The sequence below is a fragment of the Anomaloglossus baeobatrachus genome, chromosome 9 (assembly GCF_048569485.1).
Source record: "Anomaloglossus baeobatrachus isolate aAnoBae1 chromosome 9, aAnoBae1.hap1, whole genome shotgun sequence".
NCBI lineage: Eukaryota > Metazoa > Chordata > Amphibia > Anura > Aromobatidae > Anomaloglossus > Anomaloglossus baeobatrachus.
The window spans coordinates 190756193-190780909 of record NC_134361.1 but is presented as its reverse complement, the minus strand read 5'-3'; the positions used below and the strand labels follow the sequence as shown (position 1 = coordinate 190780909).

Below are 24717 nucleotides of genomic sequence, written 5' to 3'. Positions count from 1 at the left end.
GTTGCCACCATGAGACGTCCGCTAAGATCTACCACAGAACGTGGAAGATATTCTTATCCTGGTGCTCTGCTCAGGGAGTGTCTCCCTGGCTTTTGGCATTGCCTACCTTTCTTTCTTTCCTGCAATCTGGGTTAGAAAAAGGTTTGTCGCTCGGCTCCCTTAAAGGGCAAGTCTCGGCGCTATCCGTCTTTTTTCAAAAGCGTCTAGCACGGCTTCCTAAGGTGCGCACGTTCCTGCAGGGGGTTTGTCATATTGTACCCCCGTACAAGCGGCCGTTAGATCCATGGGATCTGAACAGGGTACTAGTTGCCCTCCAGAAGCCGCCCTTCGAGCCTCTGAGGGAGGTTTCACTTTCTAGACTATCACAGAAAGTGGCTTTACTGGTAGCGATCACATCTCTTCGGAGAGTGTTTGAGCTAGCAGCGCTGTCATCCAAGGCTCCTTTCCTGGTCTTCCACCAGGACAAGGTAGTGCTGCGCCCCATTCAGGAGTTTCTCCCGAAGGTGGTATCCTCTTTTCATCTTAATCAGGATATCTCTTTGCCTTCTTTTTGTCCTCATGCAGTTCATCGGTATGAGATGAATTTACATTTGTCAGATCTGGTGAGAGCACTCAGAATCTACATTTCCCGCACGGCGCCCCTGCGCCGTTCCGATGCACTCTTTGTCCTTGTCGCTGGTAAGCGCAAAGGGTCGCAGGCTTCCAAAGCCACCCTGGCTCGATGGATCAAAGAACCAATTCTTGAAGCCTACCGTTCTGCTGGGCTTCCGGTTCCATCAGGGCTGAAGGCCCATTCTACCAGAGCCGTGGGTGCGTCCTGGGCTTACGTCACCAGGCTACGGCTCAACAGGTGTGCCAGGCAGCTACCTGGTCGAGTCTGCACACTTTCACCAAACATTATCAGGTGCATACCTATGCTTCGGCAGACGCCAGCTTAGGTAGAAGAGTCCTGCAGGCGGCGGTTGCCTCCTCGTAGGGGAGAGCTGTTTTGCAGCTCTAACTTGAGGTATTAATTTACCCACCCAGGGACAGCTTTTGGACGTCCCAATCGTCTGGGTCTCCCAATGGAGCGACGAAGAAGAAGGGAATTTTGTTACTTACCGTAAATTCCTTTTCTTCTAGCTCCTATTGGGAGACCCAGCACCCGCCCTGTTGTCCTTCGGGATTTTTGGGTTTTTTCGGGTACACATGTTGTTCATGTTGAACGGTTTTTCAGTTCTCCGATGTTACTCGGAGTGAATTTGTTTAACCAGTTATTGGCTTTCCTCCTTCTTGCTTTTGCACTAAAACTGGTGAGCCAGTGATCCCACTGGGGGTGTATAGCCAGAAGGGGAGGGGCCTTACACTTTTTAGTGTAATGCTTTGTGTGGCCTCCGGAGGCAGTAGCTATACACCCAATCGTCTGGGTCTCCCAATAGGAGCTAGAAGAAAAGGAATTTACGGTAAGTAACAAAATTCCCTTCTTTTTCCTCCTTCTTGCTTTTGCACCAAAACTGAGGAGCCCGTGATGCACGGGGGGTGTATAGGCAGAAGGGGAGGGGCTTTACACTTTTAGTGTAATACTTTGTGTGGCCTCCGGAGGCATAGCTATACACCCAAGTGTCTGGGTCTCCCAATTGGAGCTAGAAGAAAAGGAATTTACAGTAAGTAAACAAAATTCCCTTCTTTTCGGATTATAAGACGCACTTTTCCTCCCAAAAATTTGGGAGGAAAATGAGAGGTGTGTCTTATAATGTGAATGTAGCTAACTGGGAGGTGGAGAATAAGCGCTATGCTGGCTGCGGTGGGGGCTATGTGGTGTAGGGTGGTTCGGAGGGTGTTCCAAATGCTCTGTCGGTGGTGCAGGCTTCAAATAATAGTGCCCAAATGGAGTTCTCGGGTCAAGATCTCATCTGTCCACACACCGCCTCCGGCCCATTGATTTCCCAGCAGTGGACTTGAGGAAGATGGTGCTCGGAGGTGATGCATGTACAGATCAGATCTTGGCTTGTCATTGAACCAAGAACTCAATCTGCGCACACACCGACTTAGGGCGCCATTGCTTTGAAACCCGCATTGCTGACTGCATCTTTGACACCCGCCGCACAGCCCTGCTCCACACAGCCAGCACAGCCCCCACTGCAGCGCCCTACTGCAGCACTGCCCCTGTCTTGTGTGACCCCTGCTCCACCACCGCTGCTGCCCCCCTCTGGTAAGACACCACCGGAGTAAAAGACTGACCCCCTTTTTACCTTTTTTATCTCTAAATTTGAGTTGAGATGCGTCTTATAATCCAGTGCGTCTTATAAAATGAAAAATACGGTAGTAGCAAAGTGCATCAATGGCTGTGAGAGTAAAAAAAAATAAAGATTATTGACTTGTTCAGCGGGTTTTAAATTTGCAGTATGTTAATTTCTGCTGTGCTTGTCATAACAGATTGATTCACTTTTTGTACGTCACATGATGAAATCTGTATTTAACACATGAAAATGATGCTGCAAAAGCTCTGAATATCTGCATACATTCAGTATTTGCAGCATAAATATGTGCTGTAAAAATAAAGATTTTGGGTACTCACCGTAAAATCTTTTTCTCGGAGCCTTCATTGGGACACACACGCAGTCTCCTGTGTCCCCCAATGAAGCTATAGAGAAACTGGAGTAATGGCAGGAAAAGCTGCGTAAAATCCGTGAATTTTTTTATGCCCCCCTCATTCATTTGAATAGGTGAAAAGCGCTGAAAGAATTGACATGCTGCAGATTTTAAATGGCTGCAAATCTGAAAGGAAACAAATAACCAGCGTGTGGATGAGACTTCACTTTGATGTTACTGTCAAACACTGTTTTTTCACTGCGAAATGCAACGTATAAACGTACCCCAACTAGTGTTTTTAGGCCAGGACTTCATAATATAATTGAGTCACCTTTTGATTCTTGTTTTGTCAGATTAACTTTAAAGGGGTTTCTCATTCACTTTCTTGACGGACACAGGAAATTTTGGGTGTATGCTGCTAGCACTAGAAGGATGACACTAGGCGATAAAAGGTTAGCTCCTCCTCAGCAGGGTGCACCCACCGACTGACACAAAGCTAATCAGTTTTAGCTTGGTGTCCGTGGGAGGCAGACACTGGTTTTCTCCCAGGCCAGTTTCCACTAACGGGTGTTGTTAATCTTTTCCCTTTCGCTTTCAGATACAGGTTATGAGCCCAGGGGATATACTATTGATATCTTTTGGTTACTTATATACCCCCTGGGATATAGTAATACCACTTTCTTCCCAGTTTTAGCTAAGGGGTAGTCTGTCTCCCTCCCTGGGACCTTTTTCTCTCTCTGTCTCATCTAATTGGATTTTATCTATGTATGTCTAACTACTAACGGTCATCACATGTGATTTTGATATTTGCACTTTTTGTAATAATAAAAACTGTATACTTTTTCACAACTGTGGTACAGTACTTACTTAGTTTTACTTCAAAAACATGATAAATACCCCTTCTTGTCCACAAGTTTCACTATGTATTCTATGGGGTCTATGTATATTACACAAATATGAGGTCCACTCTACTTGGTCGTTGTTTTTCTAAGGTTATGATTTGGGCAGCACGGTGAAATCGCTCATCCTGCTTTCCCACCTTAGAGACAGAGAGAACAGTGTGGTCTAATCCACATCGTACCATCTCTGGTCTGTCCGGCAGGATCCTACCCCTTGAACACATCAAGAGTGTCTCGGGGCAGCCACCTAGAGGGTCATCACCATCCATCCACAGCCTGATCATCCATCATACCAAGACTGCTCTGAGGTGGAAGACTTGATCCATCCATAGAGACTACATCCCGGGACCTTTGGAACTGTGTGCCACTCTGAAGAAGGAACCAGGACCGTATCTGAACAGGCATCTCCCTCCTTCCCGAAGCGTGGTGTCCTTACATGTCCTGGTGACAACCCTGCGTAGCAGTTTGATGTCCTTCCACAGCTCTTACCAAGCAATTGTCAGACGTAGCTGTGGTGGGTTCTGTTGGTCTGTCTGCATACAATTTAGACCCCGGCTTCTCCGCGGCCTGCTTCCTCTTGACCACACCTCCAAGCATCTTCTCATGCGCGCTCTGTACTCGTCATCCTTTTTTTTTTATCCTTCTGGCCGGTCAGGGATCTCCAATCTTTTGGCAATCACTGGACTTCTTGCAACAAGACAGTCACAGATGTGCGGACACCTTGCGTGCGTTCTCCCAGTCTCCACCCCATTTTCTCTGGCACCATCTTCTCTCGCCAAGAAGCATATTAACCAGATGTCGCAATGAACTGCTGCATCCTCATTCAGATTTCAGGGGACCACAACTAAATTTTATGCATAGATCAAGACCTCTTCATCCGCTGCTTTGGGATCTGATGTAGGCTCTGTTCTTGGGGCACACAGGCTTCTCTTGCACTCCTCTGCAGAGTTCTCTCGCTATGCCTAATTCTAGGGAAACTCATTCTCGTATTTCTCCTATTGTTCTTCACTTTATCTGCTCTTCCTGAAATGAAAAACTGCGTTCAGGTCAAAGCTCTGCCCTTTGAAGCAATAGCGCTACCTCCACAGTGCAAGCTCACAAGGAATCCCCCACTGCCAGGGATGTGAACGCACCTACTCCTCCCGAATTGACCACCAATTTCTCGCAGTCCGTTCCTGACCTTACAAAGGTGTCCCAAACCTTAAGACTGCTTTATAAGTTTCAATTAAACGTGTGATCGTATTTGCGATCGCACCCGCCCCCATCGTTTGTGCGGCACGGGCAATTTGTTGTCCGTGTCGCACAATGCTGTAACCCCCGTCACATGTACTTACCTTCCATACGACCTCGCTGTGGGCGGCGAACATCCGCTTCCTGAAGGTGGAGGGACGTTCAGCGTCACAGCGACGTCACACAGCGGCCGGCCAATAGAAGCAGAGGGGCAGAGATGAGCGGGACGTAAACATCATCCCGCCCACCTCCTTCCTTCAGCATTGCTGGCGGGATGCAAGTAAGAGGTGTTCATCGTTCCTGGGGTGTCACACAGAGCGATGTGCGCTGCCTCGGGAACATTGAACAACCGGACGTTCAATTTTTAGAAAATGAACGACGTGTATGCGATCAACGCTTTTGCGTACAATCGGAATCGCACGTAGGTGTCACACTACACTACAACACTAACGATGCCGGATTTGCGACGTGACCCCGCTGACACATCGTTAGATATATTGTAGCGTGTAAAGCCCGCTTTAGTTTCAGTCATAGAATGTCTGTTAACCTGTCAAGCGCCTCCAGTGTTCTGACCGCTTCGTGGGGCAGGTCTGATTCACCTGTTAATGCTTTCCGTCAAGGCAGACCCATAAATATCAAAGAAGCGGACACACTCCAGTTCCTCTTCTTTAACTCCTTCCACATCCTCCAGATTGGCATCCTTCTCACACTTTTCATCGCTGGATCCCCAAGGCTGCACAGGGTTCTGATCCAAACTCTGAGTCGCATTTCGACCTCAACTCCGACCAGGCCGCCAAGCTTCAATTTGGCCATCCTGGTCCTGCTAGTCAAGCAGACTGTGTCAGGGAAGACGATTTGGTGCTAGCGAGGCAGTCTGTATCTTTCAAGAAGATAAAGCACCCCCCTCGGGTGTTTTTTGAATCACAAGGAGTTTGAGGGCATTTTATCAAAAGATATCAAGCTGGCATTCACCACTTCAATCTGGAGTCCCTCTGATCAGTTATAGCCTCCATGGAACCTTAGGAATTCCTGTGCTCTGTGGACATCCAGGCCTCTTATCTCCACATACCCCTTTGCATATCTCGTCAAAGATTTTTCCGATTTGCAGTTCAGGGCTGACACCTCCAGTTCAAAACTCTCCCCTTTGGTCTAGCTTCGGCACACATACTCTTCACGAACGTCATGACGGCTGTCATGGTCATTCTGCGTCCCAGAGGGATCATGGTAATCCCTTACCAGGATGATCTCTTGATCAAGGCCCCTTTCCATCGAGCCTGGTGCGAAAGTCTTCAAATCACTCTGGAAACGATGTACTGTCTAGGCTGGATCATCTTGGCGAAGTAATATCTGATCCTAGCCCAATGTCTATATTTTATGGGCATTCTGTTTGATACCGCTCACACCAGTCTTCCTGAAAAAAAGGTTTTCACCCTGTCTATTGGGATTCACTTCCTCAGACGGCACTCTCCCTGCCCACTCCAGTGCCGCATGAGTGTGCTAGGCAAGATGGTTGACGCAATGGACGCTGTTCCCTTTGCACAGTTCCACACTTGTTGTCATGTTCAGCTGGCTCTCCTGTTACGCTGAGACAAGATCTCTCCTCCCGGGACCATCCCATCATTCTCCCCACACGTGTGAAACAGTCCTTGATTGGATAGCCACTCTCGCCCCTTGTTCACACAGAGCGAGTCATTCCTCCCAAACAACATCTTAGAGCTCAGGGCCATTTAGCACGCCCTTCAACACTGGGAGGACAGTCTGTCAGGCTGTCCTGTGCACATTCACTCCAGCAATGCCATATCCTTGACGTACATCATTCACCATGGTGGAACCCGGCGCAAGTCAGTAATGGCAGAAGTCTCTCGCACCCTCTCATGAGCCGAGTAGAGGATACTCGGTGGTACACATTCCCGGCGTGGACAACTGGGCTGTCGACTTAAGCCGTGAAGGCCTTTCCCCAGGCAAATGATCTTTGAATCTGGAGGTTTTTAATAAAATCTGCCATAGTTGGGGCATTTCCGAACTTGACCTGAGGGCATCTAGAATGAACAGGAAGGTTCGTCTCCAGGTCCCTCGATCCCTTAGTGATTGGCTCCAACGCCCTTTTTCTGCCTTGGTCTCAATTCACCCTGCTGTATCTGTTTCCACCTTTAGGGTATGTGCGCACGTTGCGTACTAGCCCAGCACCGTAAAAGGTGCGCTTCAGAGCGCAGCTGAAAAGCTCCGTTCTGAAGCGCATGGTGCCGGCGAGAACGTGCGCTCTGCCTGCAGCTCCTCCCATAGACAGAGCAGGAGCTGCCGGCAAAGCGCACGGAAGAAGTGACATGTCACTTCTTTTTGCGCAGCGCTTCGGTAGTAGCCGAAGCGCTGCGCTCTAAAACGCCACGTGCGCACGGCCCCTGCACAATCTCCATAGACTGTGCAGGGGACGCAGGACGCATGCAGTTACGCTGCGCTACAAAGCGCAGCGTAACTGCATGAATTTACGCAACGTGCGCACATAGCCTTACTGTTGATTCCTCTTCTCAAGAGGAGATCAAAGGGTAAGGAGTACTGGTCATCCTTGTGGCTCCAGACTGGCCCAAGTCATACAAATAATGATCAATTCAAGGAAATCCTAGTTTTCCTGTGACTACCAACGGATTTGAAAGGCCTTTTTTCGCTGGTGCGAGGCCAGACTGGTATCTCCCAGATTTTTTTTTCTCCTATGTCCTTTTTGCAATCTGGCCTCAATGCCACCCTGTCTTTTAGCTCCCTCAAGGGACAGGCTTCAGCTCTATACATCTTGTTCCAGAGGAACCTAGCCTCCTGCTCTCAGGTAATGATGTTCATGCAGGGGTCACACATTCTGTGCCACCATATTGGCCTCCTGTGGACTTTTGGGATCTCAATCTGGTTTTGGATGTTCTTCATGGTTCCCACTTTGAGCCCATTCAAGATATCTTTTTATTTTTTTCTCCTCTCCTGGAAGGTTGCCTTTCCTAGTGGCTAACAACTCCTATCAGGCATGTCTCAGAACTGGCAGCCCTCTCCTGTCGATCTGTTTTTTTGGTGTTTCTTCAGGACAAGGTGGTTCTTCGATTTAGTTCTTTTATTTTCTTCCCAAGGTGCTTTCTTCTTTTCACCTCAATGAGGATGTCATTCTTCCATCCTTCTGTCCATCCCCAACTCATCCTCGGGAATAGTCTCTTGATAAGTTGGATTTAGTCAGAGTACATCTATATCTTTCCAGAACAGCACCCTTCAGACCTTTGGACTCCTTGTTTGTGATTCCGGAAGGTCATCGTAGAGGTCTCCATGTTTCCAAAGCCACTATCGCCCTCTGGATCCACTCTGCCTTTTGGAAGCATATTGTGCAAAGAACAGGCAGTCCCCACCAGGAGCCAAGGCTAACTCCACCCATACAGTTGTGGCTCTGGGGCTGTACAGCATCAAGCTTCTGTGTTGCAGATTTGTAAGGCTGCTACCTGGCCAGAGTACACACCTACGCCTCTGCTGATGTGAGCTTCGGCAGTAGCTCAGGTCTAGTCCTCCTGCCATTGTTTCTTACTTGTTTCTTATCCTACCCTTGGGACTGCTTTAGCACATCCCATGGTTTTCTGTGTCCCTCAATGAAGCGAATGAGAAAGGAGGATTTTGGGTACTCACCGTAAAATCCCTTTCTCGGAGCCTTCATTGTAGGACACAACTCCCGCCCTTGTATAAGATTTTTGTTTTCATTTTTTTTCTGCTTTCTCACTAACTGATTAGCTTTGTGTCAGTCAGTTAGTGTTTATTGCCTAGTTTCAGCCTCCTAGTAGTAGCAGCATACACCCATGGTTTCCTGTGTCCCCCAATGAAGGCTCTGAGGAAGGAATTTTACGTTAAGTAATCAAAATCTTATTTTGCCCACTAATGATCATTCATTTTAATGAATAGATCTTGAAATAATAGTCCGTTCCCCATTGTGACTCCGAGATGGTGTGGAGTCTTGGCTGCAATAACCCTAGATGTAGAAATGGTCTAGTACAGACGTGAAGAGTACACTGACCTCCTCACGTTCTCTTTACCTGTTATTCATGTTAACATAATAAAAGATACTTAAACCATGTCTAATTTTATTTCTTTTATTTTTTTTTAGATGTCTTGGTTTGGTTCTAAGCCATCTCCTAAGGGTACAATCCGACCATCAATTTCCAAGCCAAGGACACCCTGGTCTTAAGTGGACAGAACTTTCGGAAATGAACTTCTTCTTTTTTGACTGCACTTTCTATGAAATGACGAAGGTTTTGGTGCGTCCTGACCACTCAACTCACTAAGCTTTTCCTGACTAGTCTACGATCCGGGTATCTCGGTGGTGACGTCTTTTGGTTAGGGTGGATGATTAGTGTTCAATTAAACCGCACAAAGAAATGACAACCTCCAACCACTGTACATATGATCCTATGCAATGGAAGACGACTCCTGTACTGTTCCTTTACTGCACAAAGGCAGCAGTAGAGGATTTTGCCCCAATTCTCAACACTGACACTTTGGAAGGATTTTGTTTCTGCATCTTGCCTCCATTCTTCCATTTCTTTCAAAGGGCTTTTGACAGAAGTGAGTAGCAGTTCATGGCACAGGGTCATTTATGTTGTTTTATGGGATGGTGCCATCGTGGGATTTTCTATTCCATTCTTCCTCTCTGACACATTTGTATGCAGTGTCCCAAATCATAATTTTATATAAAGGGGGGGAAGGGGGAACGTTTGTGCACTCAGGAATGGTGACGGTAGCAATGCCGTTCTGATTGCAGCATCTTTACTATGATGCTCACTATTCATGGTACTTGTAACCCCTTAAGGAATATTAGTGGAATAACCATAGTGTTTTAAAACTTATGTTTTTTCCTTTTTACTTGACCTGTGGATGGCTAGAAATTGAGGTTTGTTCTTCACACGGTCAGGACATCACTCATGTAAAATCATCGAATAAGGAAGCCACAAACATACTCAGGTTTATTCCCTGGTTGGCTGCAAAAAACAAATGAAAGCATAGTCAGAAGGAGAGGATGTTAAATTTTTCATTGTTTGCCTTCTATGGGTCAATGCAGAATGAATTTAAAGGGAATCTGTCAGCAAGTTTTGTAAGCTGAGGGCAGCTTGCTGTAAGAGTTGAAGAACAAAAAGCAACTGTGCTTCTCTTACCAGTGTGTGTGCAATTGTTTTAAAATTTGGGAGAAATATGAGGGGTACGTCTTATAATCCAAATGTAGCTTACCGGGGGTGGTAGAGAGGGGTCACATGAGCTAGGAGAGAGATGCTATGGGCGGTGCTGGGGGTGATGGTGGGCACTGTGCTGGGGGTGATGGTGGGCGGTGTGCTGGGGGCGGTTCTGGGCACTGTGCTGGGGGCGATGGTGGGCGATGTGCTGGGGGCGATGGTGGGCGCTGTGCTGGGGGCGGTGGAGGGGGCTGTGCTAGGGGCGATGGTGGTGGGCTCGGTGCTGGGCGCTGTGCTGCGGCCACTGCTGGGCACGGGGCTGCGGGAGTGAGGCATCCACCGCCATTCTGAAAATTTCGGCGGTGCAGGCTTTAAATAATGACGCCTGGAGCTGGTGCATGCGCAGATGACGTTCTCGCCATTTCTTTGAAGCCCGCACCGCTGACCCCTTCTGGGTGCTCCTCCTGCCTCACAGTGCCCGCAGCGAGCATCTGGGACACCCGCTGCACCGTCCGCAGCATCGCCCGTAGCATCGCCCTACTCCACCACCGTCCCTGCCTCCTGTGACTCCGCTCCACCGCCACCCCCTCCCCAGTGGTGGTGGCCGCAGCTTATAATCTCCAAATCTGGTGACCGGTTCCCTTTTAAACCTTGATTTTAGTAAATCACATCACACAGGGCTGGTTAAGAAGTTAGTTATTCCATACACTTGAATTCTTCTGGTTTGGAGGGCATAAGGGACCGGACTAGTTCCCTTTTAAATGGAATTGTCTGTGATTCGTAATACGGCAGCACCGCCCTGCAGGCTGGGTCTGGTATTGCAGCTCATTCCTACTTCCAATCTTTAGCAGATGACAAGTGTTTTATCAAATGTCTGTGAATGATGGTAAGGTAGTGACTTTATATTTCCACATTTACAGTCGGTGCTAGAGCAGAAAGTTGCCCCGCTATCACATCAGGGAAGGTGGCAACTTCGTAATAGCACATGGTAAAAAGTTTTGCCTCAACTTTCTCCATTGAAAAACAACAGCACATCTGCAATGGAGAAGTTAAGGGGGTGGGGGGGAGATGGAGCTGCACTATTTTCTCATAAATGATAAATCTGACTCTATGGTAAACTGCCAAACCATAAAGCAATGGATGATGGTATAGTGAGGACCACAATATAATGAGGACCACTCTTAAGACATACGCACAACCTGTACATCAGGCATTTGTAGAAGGGGAAACGTAAAGAGGCCATTCAATAGTAAATTATTGTATGTATTATAAATGCAACTCATCATTCTCTAAAGTATTAACTTAATGAATTTCCTTGATCTAATCCACCACAAGGCACTTTATTAGTACGCGGAGCGGCACGGTTCTTGTACGGCTGCACCTCAGTGTTATCTGCTTTTTTTACAGCGTCCCGGTTGGTTTTCCCAGGGCGAGAACAGATTTTTAGGGTAATTTATCATTGTACTAAACATCACTGTTAGATACAGAGGTAACGGTCACCAAAGTGGATGCTTGGACGTAGGTCAGATAGGATCTAAAATGGATCAGTCAGCCCATACACATAAGACGGCTACACAAAGTAGACTAACGTTGGCCAAACTTACCGACTAGTTGATGTTTGGCAGCGGTTTATTCTCTTCTCACCATTCGGAACATATCAATACTTATGGATGAATGCAAAGTATTAAATTTAGGGGTAGCTTTTTGGGGTATTAATATTCCAGGCATTTATAAGATACCCACGGGGAGAGGGGTATTATGTCCCGTGCCTTGATATGAGGTTTGTACATTGTACCACCTCAACTTGTCGTCAGTCTCCTCCACTAACGAGTCTAGGCCCAGAAAGCGCTCACAGAACAGGTGCATCTTGTGTAAAATAGGCCAATACCACAGTGACCCATTTCCGAATTAAATACCAGCACTTTGGGGACCACGTGTACCAATGTGTGAGATCCAGACGTCAACCCGACACAGATTGAAATTAACGGTAAGAAATAGTTAATCACCTTATGTGGAATAATTTGGGCAGAGGCTGAGGAGAAAAACGAGGACACATTAAATTTAGCTATGTGATAATGTCCCCCTGCAGTGCCTTTTTTGTGTTTTTTTTTTATATGCAGAATCTCTACCATATTATACAGTTCGAGCAAAGGTAATGTCTTTTCATGAAAACTCATTCCCACTGTGCTTCCCTTCCCTTCCCTCCCCAATATTCTGTAAATTTGCAGTTTTACGTGCACAGAGACACTATTTTTGCACTAAAAAGCCATAAAGAAAACCCTGCCATGATCAGTGCAGACCCCTGCAAAAAAAAGTAGCATTTGTGCTTCTAGGACTATCGCCTAATGGTAGTAAATATTAATTAGTCATATGGGGGCTTCAAGAGCAAGTTCTGAGCAGAGATCATCTGGTTCAGCATTTCCAATGCATCCCTATGTAAAGGGAATCTGTCAGCAGGTTTTTGCTATGTAAGCTGAAGCCAGCATTCTGCAAGGGCTGACACAGAAAGTTCAGGCATGCCTGTCTTGTCACAGTCCAATCTTTTGTTTATTTGCTATGTTTGATTAAGTGACAAGACACTTATCATCATTACAGGACTAGATACTCACATGCAGAAAAGTCTGACACTCCCCCTGCTTTGATTGACACCTTACTGTCACTATACAATCTCTATAGAGAGCCTGGTGTGGGCGGGGACAGCTCTCTCTGCTCTGCTGCATGACTAAAGCTAAAAATTCAGATTGTGTCAGAATGGCTGCATCCAGTAATCTAAGGTTTAAACCATTGGAATCAGGATCTCTTTGCTTACATCATGCTGCTCTCAGATGAGGTAGCAAAAACCTGCTGACAGATTCCCTTTAATGACAACCTATGATAAAGGCAGATTCTGAACATGGGGGTCTAGCATTTTTCCATGATTTGGCTCAGCCATGCTTCCACCTTGATTGCGCTCTTGATGCACAAACTACTACAAAAAAGTAGCAATCAATCACTTTATGTAGGTGAAGAAAGCTGAACTCTTGGGTTTTCTGTAGGAGACCTGACCATATTTTTCTGTATAAATGCTAACTCCTAGGAAAAAAAAGCAAATATTATTCTGAGCTCGTTATGTTCCCTCTTTTTGCCGCCTCTTTCCTATTTTGACCATTTTTCTTCTCCATACTCCAGTGGTTAAAGGGAACCTATCACCAGATTTGGGGCCTATAAGCTGCGGCAACCACCAGTGGGCTCTTATATACAGTATTCTCATATACTGTATATAAGAGCCCAGGCCACTGTGTAGAACATAAAAAACACTTTATAATACTCACCTAAACGGCGGGGCGGTGCAGACTAGTCGGATGGGTGTCTCGGTTCTCCGGTACCGGCGCCTCCTCTTTCACATATCTTTGTTCTTTTTCTTCTGGAGCCTGGGTGCATGACGCGTCCTACGTCATCCACACTAGCCGGCTTTGTGGTCCTGCGCAGGCGCACTACAATACTTTGATCTGCCCTGCTCAGTGCAGATCAAACTGCGCTAGTGTGGATGATGTAGGACTCGTGTATGCTGCCCTGAGCAGGGTAGATCAAAGTATTGTAGTGCGCATGCGCGGGACCTCAATGCCGGCTAGTGTGGATGACGTAGGACGCGTCATGCACCCAGGCTTCTGAAGAAGGAGGAGAAAGATGGCTGAAAGAGGAGGCGCCTGTTCTGGAGAACGGAGACACCCATCCGACCAGTCTGCACCGCACCACCCTTTAGGTGAGTATTATAAAGTGATTTTTATGTTCTACACAGCGGCCCGGGCTCCTATATACGGCATTCTAACATGCTGTATATAAGAGCCCACTGGTGGTGGCCACAGCTTATAGTTGCCAAATCTGGTGACCGGCTCCCTTTAATGTATGTTTTTATCTGTTTAGTTGATCGTATTAAAAGGTTTTTGGTTTTTTGTTAGACCGCTAGAAAATATATACAGAGACTCTCATATAGTCAGCAAAATGATCCCTTAAGGGGAATTGTCAGTTGGGCCATATGGTGATTTTAGTAAATAGGACCCTTTAAGTACACACTCCTTATTACTTTCCGGTAATGATCTTCACACTCCAGAGTTGTACGTCAGGCTGGCTCTGCACTAGTTAAACGTTTGCTATACTCCACCATATAGGCAAACTGGGGGGGGGGGGGATAAATGTTCCAGTTTAGGCCAAAAGGACACTTTTTTGGCATATTCTGTATGCAGGGGACGATCTATGGTCACATTTAGCATGTATACAAGGTGCTCTCCGTGCACAAGCTAAAGATCTGGGAAAATAAACTGCAAACTGGGCCTTTGGGTGTCCATACATTGGTAATCGATTGTTTGACCAACAGCTATTCCTCCTAATCTTTCCCAAACACAAGGACGTAATTGGTGGGTGTTGAGCATTGGACATCCTAAATTCTGTAGAACCACTAAAATCAAGATGGCGGCTGTACAAATGTTGTTCTATATATGATTCATTGATCAGAATCTGCCCTGACGACCAATGATTGGTTCCTCATACTGGTGATAGTCAACATTCATAGCTAGAATCAGATAATTCCTTTCTTCCTCAGATTTATCCATTACTTTTGCATTTCTCCAGATTGTATATAACAAAATCCAGAGGCAGATATGATGCACTATAAATTCTACATCCTTTACGGTTTTTTTTATGACCTGTCTCCTCTGTATGACACTGTATATAGGCCATGAATGGTGTACATAGTCTATGAGTCGGCTTATTTAATTTGCAGTGCAATACTGATTAAATGATAAGTCTGCTGGTTTGGGTTTATATTTGTGCGAGTCGTCATTTGCAACACCAGAGTCTCCTCTGCATGTGGTAACGACGATTTACAAATTGTGTGACCCCCGCCCATGAGATGATGGGAGTAATTGAGGGTGGGACAGACACCCAATGCTTCTGGTTCTGCAGCTAATAGCTCTGAGTCACAGTATGAGGCTTTGCTCACACAAGCATATACATCGGTCGAGTGCTATCTGATGTAGCACTTAGTCCAATGTTACGCTGCATTTGGGATTTTGCCCCCCCCCCCCCCGTAGCCTATTTTTTTTTTTTTTCCCCTCATGCTGCTTCCGCATGACAAAAAATTTGCAGCATGCTATGATTGATAGTCTTGAATGGATGTGTTTGATCCAACACACACTATGAGTGCATGCAGTCCAATTTCTAGAAACAAAAGTGGAGAAATTAAAGGGAACCTGTCACCAAATTTGGTGACTATACGCTGCGGCCACCACCAGTGAGCTCTTATATACAGTATGTTAGACTGCTGTATATAAGAGCCCAGGCCACTGTGTAGAACGTAAAAATCACTTTATAATACTCACCTAAAGGGCGGTGCAGACTGGTCGGATGGGTGTCTCTGTTCTCCGGCGCCTCCTCTTTCAGCCATCTTTGTCATCCTTCTTCTGAAGTCTGGGTGCATGACGTGTCCTTCGTTGTCCACACTAGCCGGCATTGAGGTTCCGCGCATGCGCACTAAAATACTTTGATCTGCACCTGCGCGGGACCTGAATGCCGGCTAGTATGGATGATGAAGGACTCGTCATGTACCCAGGCTTCAGAAGAAGGACGACAAAGATGGCCGAAAGAGGAGGCAACGGTATCTGAGAACGGAGATGCCCATCCGACCAGTCTGCACTGCACCGCCCCTTAGGTGAGTATTATAAAGTGATTTTTATATTTCACACAGGGGCCTGGGCTCCTATATACTGGATTCTAAAATGCCGTATACAAGAGCCCACTGGTGGTTGACGCCAAATCTGATGACCGGTTCTCTTTAAGTTTTCCGTACCTGTGATACTATTCTCTTATCCGAGAAAATCGGATCACAGTAAATGACCTGCAAATCAGAGTTTGATCGGCGTGTTATTAGCATAATTGCTCCGATTTTCTTAGAGAGAATCATTGCAGGTGTGAGCTCAACCCGATGGCTTGCTCACATTGGCGATGATTCTCTCATGCAAGAGAATCGGATGCTATATGCAAAAGACACACAGCACAACCTCCTCTGAGCGTGAGTAGAGTGGTACTCACTGTGGCCCGATTCTCTGGCATGGGAGAATTGGAGCACAAGTGAGATGGAGGCAAAATCAGAATGACGTCACTCGGCGCTTGCGCAGTGATTGTGTATGCTCTTCCCGTAGTAGGACAGAGCAGAATCCACCCACATGGGCCTGCGAGTCTACTGCACATGCACCAGATCTAACTTTGCTATATGGATGGTAGAGGTTCCATTATCCACGTCAATCAAAGCAGGAGGACGCAAGTAGGAGCAGAGAGGAGGCATAGACGCCACGGTGGGGACGCCCATTGGACCAAACCACCCTCATCTACATACAGCACTGGGAGCATAGCAAATGGTATTTTGAGGGGTGTACAGGAGGAGTTGGGTGCTGATACCCGTTTGAGGAAGCAGCAAAGGATCAGTTAAAGGTGGTGTCGTGTTCATAGGGTCAAAAAGTGGTGACTGGTTCCCTTGACGATTGACTCCTCTAATGATGTAAGACTAATCATAACATACCACAGCCAATGGTGGAACCATACTAAAATCCTAAAACAGACTTTGGAATGTGTTATAAGCTGATCTGATACCTCAAAAATGCCTTGGGAATCCAAAACTATCTGATAAACAATTCCGGAATCTCAAGGCTATGTTGGTAGACAGTCACTTGCTCACATATCCTCAGATCATTGCACAGTGGGTTTCTATGTATGTGGAAAATGTAAAAACTGCCTCAAGAACACCAGGGGCCCTAGAAAATATAAAATGAGATGATAGCTAACATGTACCTCTATAGCTGTAATTTACCAGGCTGACTGCCCCTGTGCAAATATGTTGACTTCACTACTCAAAGAGTTTAATGGTCATGTGTGAGAGCACGTTAGGGATATTGGAAAGGCCAAAATGACCAAATGGCGTCTCTCGAAATACTACTCACACATTTTTAAAAGTTTCCACAACTGCAATTCAAGACTTTTCAAAATTAAGGTCATTAACCACATACATGTGGGTGTCGTTGCCACACATTGGACAACTTTGTGAGACATTGGCCTGCTCCAGATTACATCACAAAGAGTACGTATTGAGCCAAGAACTACGCAGACATATCAAAGCAGATCTCCCTTTGTGTTTATCAGATCATCATCACTCAGGTATATAGGCATTTATTGGCTCAGCTTATCTCTTACATAGTGCTGGCATTATCATATACACAGTGTGTCCACCCATATCCTGTCCATCGCCATTAACTTGAGAATGGCGGCAGCTATAGACATAGAAGTGGTGTCTAGGTATAGTAAAGTAGCCATGCGCTACGCAATGACCTCTAGCGCCACCTGGTGGAAAACAACGGAGTTACCATTTTTATCTCGAAAACGGAACAAGATAGAGAAAAAAAGTGAATTAAAAAGTTGTAGGGCATCATCAATTCAATATGAATCGACACCTTGCATACAGAAATGCTATGATATGAAACCCATAACCCCCCCCACCACCACCAAAACATTGAATGCTGGTCACGCATATGGCGCTCATTTATCTTTGATGCTCAAAGTGGCCCCCGTCAGCTGCAATGCACATCTGGACTCTGCACAGCATACTGTATCTTGCTGCACGTTGTGCAATATGGTAGGTGACACGTTTTCACAAGCATCTGTGATACGTCGTCGTAGGTCCTGCAATGTTGGTGGAGGGGTCGCATACACCTGCTGTTTGATGTGACCTCACAGAAAGAAGTCCAATGGGGTCAGGTCAGGTGAGCGCGGAGGCCACTCCACACAGCCACCATACCCAATGACTTGTAGGAAGGTCTCCATGAGGTATCGCTTCACGTCCACAGCCTTGTGACTTTTACACGCTCTAATCATAGCATTTCTGTATGCAAGGTGTCGATTCGTATTGAATTGATGATGTCCTACAACTTTGTAATTCACTTTTTTTCTCTATCTTGTTCCGTTTTTGAAATAAAAATGCTAACTCCGTTGTTTTCCACCAGGTGGCGCTATAGGTGGTTTCATTGCGTAGCACATGGCTACTTTACTATACCTAATCTATATGAAGTGAAAGCTGCACACCAAATTCAGAGAAATATGAACAAGAATAACTGCTTTATAACACATAAGGAATAAAAAATACAATTAGTCATATGAAAAATTGAAATGTGACATTGCATAACTGCTGAACATTATTTGAAAAGAAGAGATCTTTAGCTAATGTATTGATCAATTAATTACTGCCCCATACCCACTTCACGGTAATCTCTTATTTATGGGGTCCCTAACCAAATGTTACGTCTATATGCAGTTAAAATCTGCTTGTGTGCATGGGTACCTAACCAAAGGTTACCTCTATGTGCGGTTGAAACCTGCTTGTGTATGGGAAGCCAGGGACCTGGCTATATAGGAAATTGAATAAACATGGCTAAAGGGTGGGAACTTTACTATACCTAGACACCACTTCTATGTCTATAGCTGCCGCCATTCTCAAGTTAATGGCGGTTGATAGGCTATGGGTGGACACACTGTATATCCTATTGGCTAAATGTTAGTATCTTTTGCACCCAACTGTAAGAGTCTGGGTGTAACATACACTTAAGTTTCACATTTCTGATCTTTACTTAGTTTTCTTTTAGACAGAGATGCATGTGATTCTAACCTAAAATAAACAGTTACACGGAGAGAAGAAATATAGTACACACACTCGAAATAGATCTTGCAATCACAATTCCCTTCTCTTGTGGCAGTGGGTGGACGTTCCAGCCAAAGTGCAGGTGCAACAGGCTGTCCTCAGATTCCTTCTCCTCCTCTAATAGAAGAAGCCTGTCTACACCACTTCACCGGATTCTCCGGATCGGTCTGCCCGTCACATCGTTGTGTGGACAAGCGCGCACACACACAAACCACAACAAGCAAGGAAACTATACTGGATCCACATTCATGTGCTGGTCAGAATAAGCCTCCAACAGTTGGTCAAAGTGGATATAATTTATCCAGTTTACATTTTTATTCACTGTAACAATGAGGAATCCTGATTCCAACCCCGCTGCTATCTAGTCTCTGGCTTTAAACTCCCCATGGGATTCAAATCCATATATATGTAAGGATCGATTTATTTAATCATATGAACGTATACCTTACCATCATATAAAAATAAACACTAGACAATAGACAGAGATTGAAAAATATCAAAAGGATAAAAATCAAAGCCAAATATCAAGATTTTCTAGCAATGCGCATCATCATCAGCGCAGGGGACAGTGAATCAGTATACTCACCCATCACCGTTCCCCTGCAGCATCGCGATCTCCTGTCTGCCAGCCAGCTGATCTGTGTAGAAGTGGTGAGCACAGCGATGACGTCATCGCTGTGCGCACCGCTGGTCTCCACGCAGGTCAGCTGACAGGCAGACAGGAGGAGATCGCGATGCTGCAGGGGAACGGGGGCGGCTCCACACTCCAGCGACGCTGCTGCCGGCACTAACAGGAGGAGGAGCGATGCTGAATGGAGTGAGGAAAGGGGAGTATAAACTTTAATTTTTTTTTTTGTGTGCCACATGTAGCGGGTCATATAGCAGGATGAGGGTATATAGCAGGATGGATGGGGTTATATAGCAGAATGGGGGCATATTCCAGGATGGCAGTATATAGCAGGATGGGGGTATATCGCATGATGAGGGCATATACCAGGATGGGGGTATATAGCAGGATGGGGGTATATAGCAGGATGGCGGTATATAGCAGGATAAGGGCATATACCAGAATGGCGCTATGTAGCAGGATGGGGGCTATACCATGATGGCGGTATATAGCAGGATGGGAATATATACCAAGATGAGGGACATATATACAAGGATGGCGATCATATACAAGGCAGGAGGATCATTATCAGGATAGGGCAGAGGTTCCCAACTCCAGTCCTCAAGGCACACCAACAGTGCATGTTTTCAGGATTTCTTTAGCATTGCATGGGTGTTGGAGTCAGCGCCTTTGCAGGTGATTAAATTATCACCTGTGCAATACTAAGGAAATCCTGAAAACATGCACTGTTGGTGTGCCTTGAGGACTGGAGTTGGGAACCTCTGCGATAGGGTACCTTAGTAGAGAATTTGGGGACATTACCCCCATAACAGGGTCAGCAGCAGATCCTTGCCCCATAAGTGTGTCATGACCACATTTTTTGCTTAAAATTTTATTTTCCTATTTTCCTCCTCTAAAACCAGGGTGCGTCTTCCGGTCTGGTGCGTCTTATAGTCCGAAAAATACGGTATACATAAAATCTGCACAGACGCCAAAGTTTGTTCTCATACGATTTAGAGTAACCCATGTTTTCCGTGATAGATTGAAGCCTGGTGGAGGATTTTGTAAGTTAGGGAAAATTTGGGGATCACCGTCTACTACACTGACCCAAAGTTCTCGCCATTTCTCCTCTAAATTGAAGTCTTGTTCATGCAAGGTGAGGTCGAAAGAAGAAGGGATGCTGGTGTCACGCTTTTGTCTGATTTTATTTTTTTGTTGCTTATTCGTGGAGCTTGTCTGCATTTGGAGCCACAACCTGGAATGGCATCAGGAATTACTCTTCCACCCCATTGGCTGTACCGGAAAGAATGTCATCATTTTTACACATTCATCACAAATCAGCCCTAGCTACTGTCTGATTTAGGAGGGCTTGGCCTTGTACTAAATTAGTGGTGGTGGCACTGCAGCTTTAAGAACTTAAGTATTTTAGGTCGATAGAACCTTTTAAACTCTGGAAACGTATAATTGCCAGTATAGGGTCTGACCCCATTGGCCTTTACATGTTTAGGTTTTATGGGTGGATACAACTGCCAGAGCAGATAACACTCTGAAATATTTTCTCCTGCATGCGAAAATAGCCAAGCCAGACCAGAGCGCGAACGCATGTTTCCCTGTGACTGGAGGGAAAGCCTGACCGGCTGTGGTGCTGGAAAATGGTCACACAAAAAGCTTGTCCGAGTGTAATAGGTGCAGACAGCTGGGGGTATGGTCTAGCCGCAAGAGTAGGCCACGGCAAAAGCTGAGGACTACATTTTTAGAGGAATCCATCTACAGGGCATGGGGGACTCTGTGTGGCCATGAAAAAATGGGATTAAGTGCCGGATAAGGGAGAAAACGGGAGAAGGTTAGGAATCCCTGTTGAGACACCCCTACATCTCTCCCAGTACTAAACGAATATAGGAATCCATATATACACTTTAAAACCAGAAACCTAACTGTGAGCCTGGACCTAGGGACCTAGGGACGAGGGGAGGGGATAGCTGTCATGAAATGTGTCATTTTTAACTTTATGCCTTTTTAGAGATCATTTCATCCTCAACTTTCTTAACTGTTCACAAGAACAGTAATTTTGACCCATGGTGCCCAAACTTCTACATGCCACTGTATATATAGTCATGGCAAGTGCTTAAAAAAAATACACCACATTTCCTATCCCAGGGGTTCATTAATGAACGATGGCATCTCAAAAGAAGATACATCGGTCTTGTATGTCTCTCTCAATAGGGATGTTGCATTGATATGAGAAGCAGGGAAAGAAGCCTTTATGGCAAAATCTGACCGAGTCAGCTTTACCCTTCTTCCCGAACATATCCCAGTGTCACCTTTCACATGAGAGGTTAAGGCCGAAACACCGTATACGGATGGTTATATCCATGAAGAGTGATTTGAATGTTTGGTGTATTTTTCTTCGCAGCTACAATGGTCGCACTTGTTGTCTTTCAGCAGAAGTGCCAAATCGTGAAATATCTGTTTACTGATGCAGCCAGCGCCATGGGATTTGGTGCCATTTATGGTAGTGAATGGTGTGCGTTCGGCTGGCTGTCATCATAGAACGAGGCTGGTCTCTGCAGTAAAATTACATTTTTGGAATGATTTCCTATTGTCTGAGGTAAAAGACAAGAAACATAGGCTTAGTTCATTGCATAAACAACCTCACCTCATCTTCCTTGCCAGTACTGGCTTTACTTAGACTCCTCGTTCTTTGCTGAGTTCAGTTTAACATCTGGTTTAGGTCCCGTCATGTAACAGATAAAGAACATCTGCACTGATGCTCTTTCATGTTTTCGTTGGTAGGAATTTTGGCAACTCATGCCCGGAGGCTTCCAAGGAAGGTAGTCCATGCCCCACAGCTGTGGCATATACTGATGTGCAGAAGATGCCTTTAAGATACGATTCCACTTATGACTCTTGCGAGTCTTGCATCAGTATCACCCGGCACGGCCTGACACTCTCCAGACATGAGCGTCTTAGCTGCATGGAAATACATGCAGCCGACCTGCTCCTGTCAGGAGAGTGTGCGGCCGTGTCGGGTGATACCGATACGAGACTCGCACGAGTCATACGTACGCAAGTGGAACCATACCCTTAGTCAGATCCTTGGTAGTTCCCACTACTTGAAATACTTATGGCAAGGCGTGGAGTAAGTAATGTGAGTTAGCACAGTTAGAATATGGCTTTGGATATTCTCTTTATCTTGGGTCGGTAGGGGTTTCCACCTTTGTAGCCCAGCACAGGGTTACCTGCTTAAGTTTTCATTTTCTTTTACAAGGCTGGTCATATTTGACAAAAACAGTTATCCAGAAAGCTTTGAAGGGTTGGAGAAAGAAGCCCTTTATAAGAGAATGTCATCACCTCATTTCTTAGGCCGCTTTCACATTTCATTTTTACCTACGTTCAGTGGTCCTTTTGGAGCATCCGTCTGAACACCCCTGCAAAACGTGTTTTGGATGCATTGACTATAATGGAGCAGACGGAGTCAGCGTGTGCTCTGTCTTGCACCATTTACGGGCGTACACGCTTTCTGTAGGCGGACACGTAGACATAGCAGAATACGGAGGGGCAACAGCCGGAACTCTTACTGGAAGATTGGCTTAAGACCATCCTGGGGGATGCTTTCTCCTCAACGTTGGCGGTGGAGTGAGCCCATCGGGTCCTGACCTTTTCTGGCAAGGCTTGTCAACCGCAAAAACAAGGACACGGCACTGAGTCTGGCCAGGCAGAAGGGCCCGCTTAAACTGGATAATGCCACAGTCTCCATTTTTTTCTGACTTCTCTGTGGACCTCCAGAAACTGTTTTATTGTTGTCAAGAAATCGCTCAAGGAGCTTAACATTCTGTATTCAATGATCTATCCTGCCTGCCTCCAGATTATCCACGAGGGCAAGTCGCTATACTTTTCTACACCCAAGAGGCCTCCGAATTGCTCCAGCTGCACCCAGAAAGTAGGGGAAAGTGACTTTACATTGCCTTCCCCACCAGGATTGATTATATTGTACGTCCGGGAGACAAAATGATTATACTCCCTTGGTGTCCTCTCCTGAGCTTCTGTATGTTGCTTTTTCTTTTTCCTTTTATACCAATGACATCCTAGGACTCAGGAACCCCTCTTGCCATGGACTTTTAGCATCTATACCAACCACCGATGTCAGTGATGGTATCCCCTTTGAGGTTTGAAAAGATAGGCACTGGACATTGCCTTTGTTTGTTTTCTTCTTTTGTGTGGGAAAATTCCTCCGTTCAGTGCATGATTGTTTTGGTATTTTTCAATTTATGTTCTACCGATATGTGTGGTGCTAACCCTTCTTTTCTGCAGCCCACAATTTGGAGATGAGAATGCAGTGGTTGTAACAGATTCACTAAGTCAAGCTCATATATCTGAGAACTTACGATGAGTTCCATCTTTAAATGGCTAGTATGGAATGTACAGGGTCTCAAGTTCCCAGGTAAATGAGCCAAAGTTTTATCACAGGTTAAACGCTACAACCTCTCTTTAGTGGCACTGGTGGAAACCCACCTAACCAGGGTCACTGCTAAATTTATGCAAAAACCTTGGGTTCAGTGGTCCATCCACGCCTCTCACACCACGCCTCACTAGAGGGGTCTCCTTGCTGGTTCATAAGTTGCTGCGTTGGGACCTCAGGGTTGCCTGTAAGGACCCTGAAGGGAGGTTTGTCTTTGTGCAGGCTGCTATTAACTCCCTAGAATATATCGTAATGTGCATTTATAATCCTCCCCCTGCTAATCTGGTGATTGTGAAGAACACGGTTAGTTTTGCGCTCAGATACCCAGATGCACATGTGCTGTCTATGGGAGACTTTAACTTTGTCATGTATGGTGGCTCAGACAGATTTTGACTGGATGATGTCTCCTCCGGTTCCACCTTGCTCTCCACTGCATTCTCCATCTACATGCAGGGTAATGGTTGGCTAGATTTGTGGAGATTTCAGCATCCAGGTCTGCGGGAATACACCTGCGATTCCTCCACTAGGTGCACACTCTCTCGATTAGACTATATCTTTGGGTCTGGTAGTCTGGCAATGTGGGTGGAGGGGGTAGAGCAAGAAAACAGAGGCGTCTCAGACCATAGCCCAGTGATTTTATCGCTCCGGTTTAGCCACTGATTGCAGCGCCCCGCATGGAAATTAAATACATTCTGGTTAAAATTAATTGGGTCAAATGACAGAATCCCTGATCAAATAGATTGCTTTATTACAGCAGATGTGGGGCCCCGACATGCTAATCTTGTTTGGGATACCCTTAAAACCTACTTGTGGGGTTGCCTCATCTCAACAATTTTGTGCATTAAACGCACCACCTCACAGGAGGAAGACATGGCGAAACACCAGGTTAGAGAGGTGGAGAAGTCTTACATTGCCAATCCGTCTAGTGATAACAGACCGAAATGGCTCAGCTGACATAGGAGATATACACAACACTTGGACACCAAGTCCAAGCGTAAACTATTCTCTACACAGCAACGGTATTTTGAGATGGGGAACCAGTCCAGCAAACT

General features: G+C 45.9%; 1 protein-coding gene across 7 annotated transcripts in view; it reads left to right on the top strand.

Moving 5' to 3' along the window:
• GOLGA1 (golgin A1) overlaps positions 1–9992 on the top strand; it is a 189929-nt gene extending 179937 nt beyond the window's left edge. For all 7 annotated transcript variants that reach the window (XM_075324139.1, XM_075324135.1, XM_075324134.1 and 4 more), the window contains one exon: positions 8821–9992. In XM_075324139.1, coding sequence (XP_075180254.1) covers positions 8821–8901 — 81 coding nt within the window. In that variant the 3' untranslated portion in view covers positions 8902–9992. The remainder of the gene's footprint in view (positions 1–8820) is intronic.
• Positions 9993–24717: the final 14725 nt, after the last annotated feature.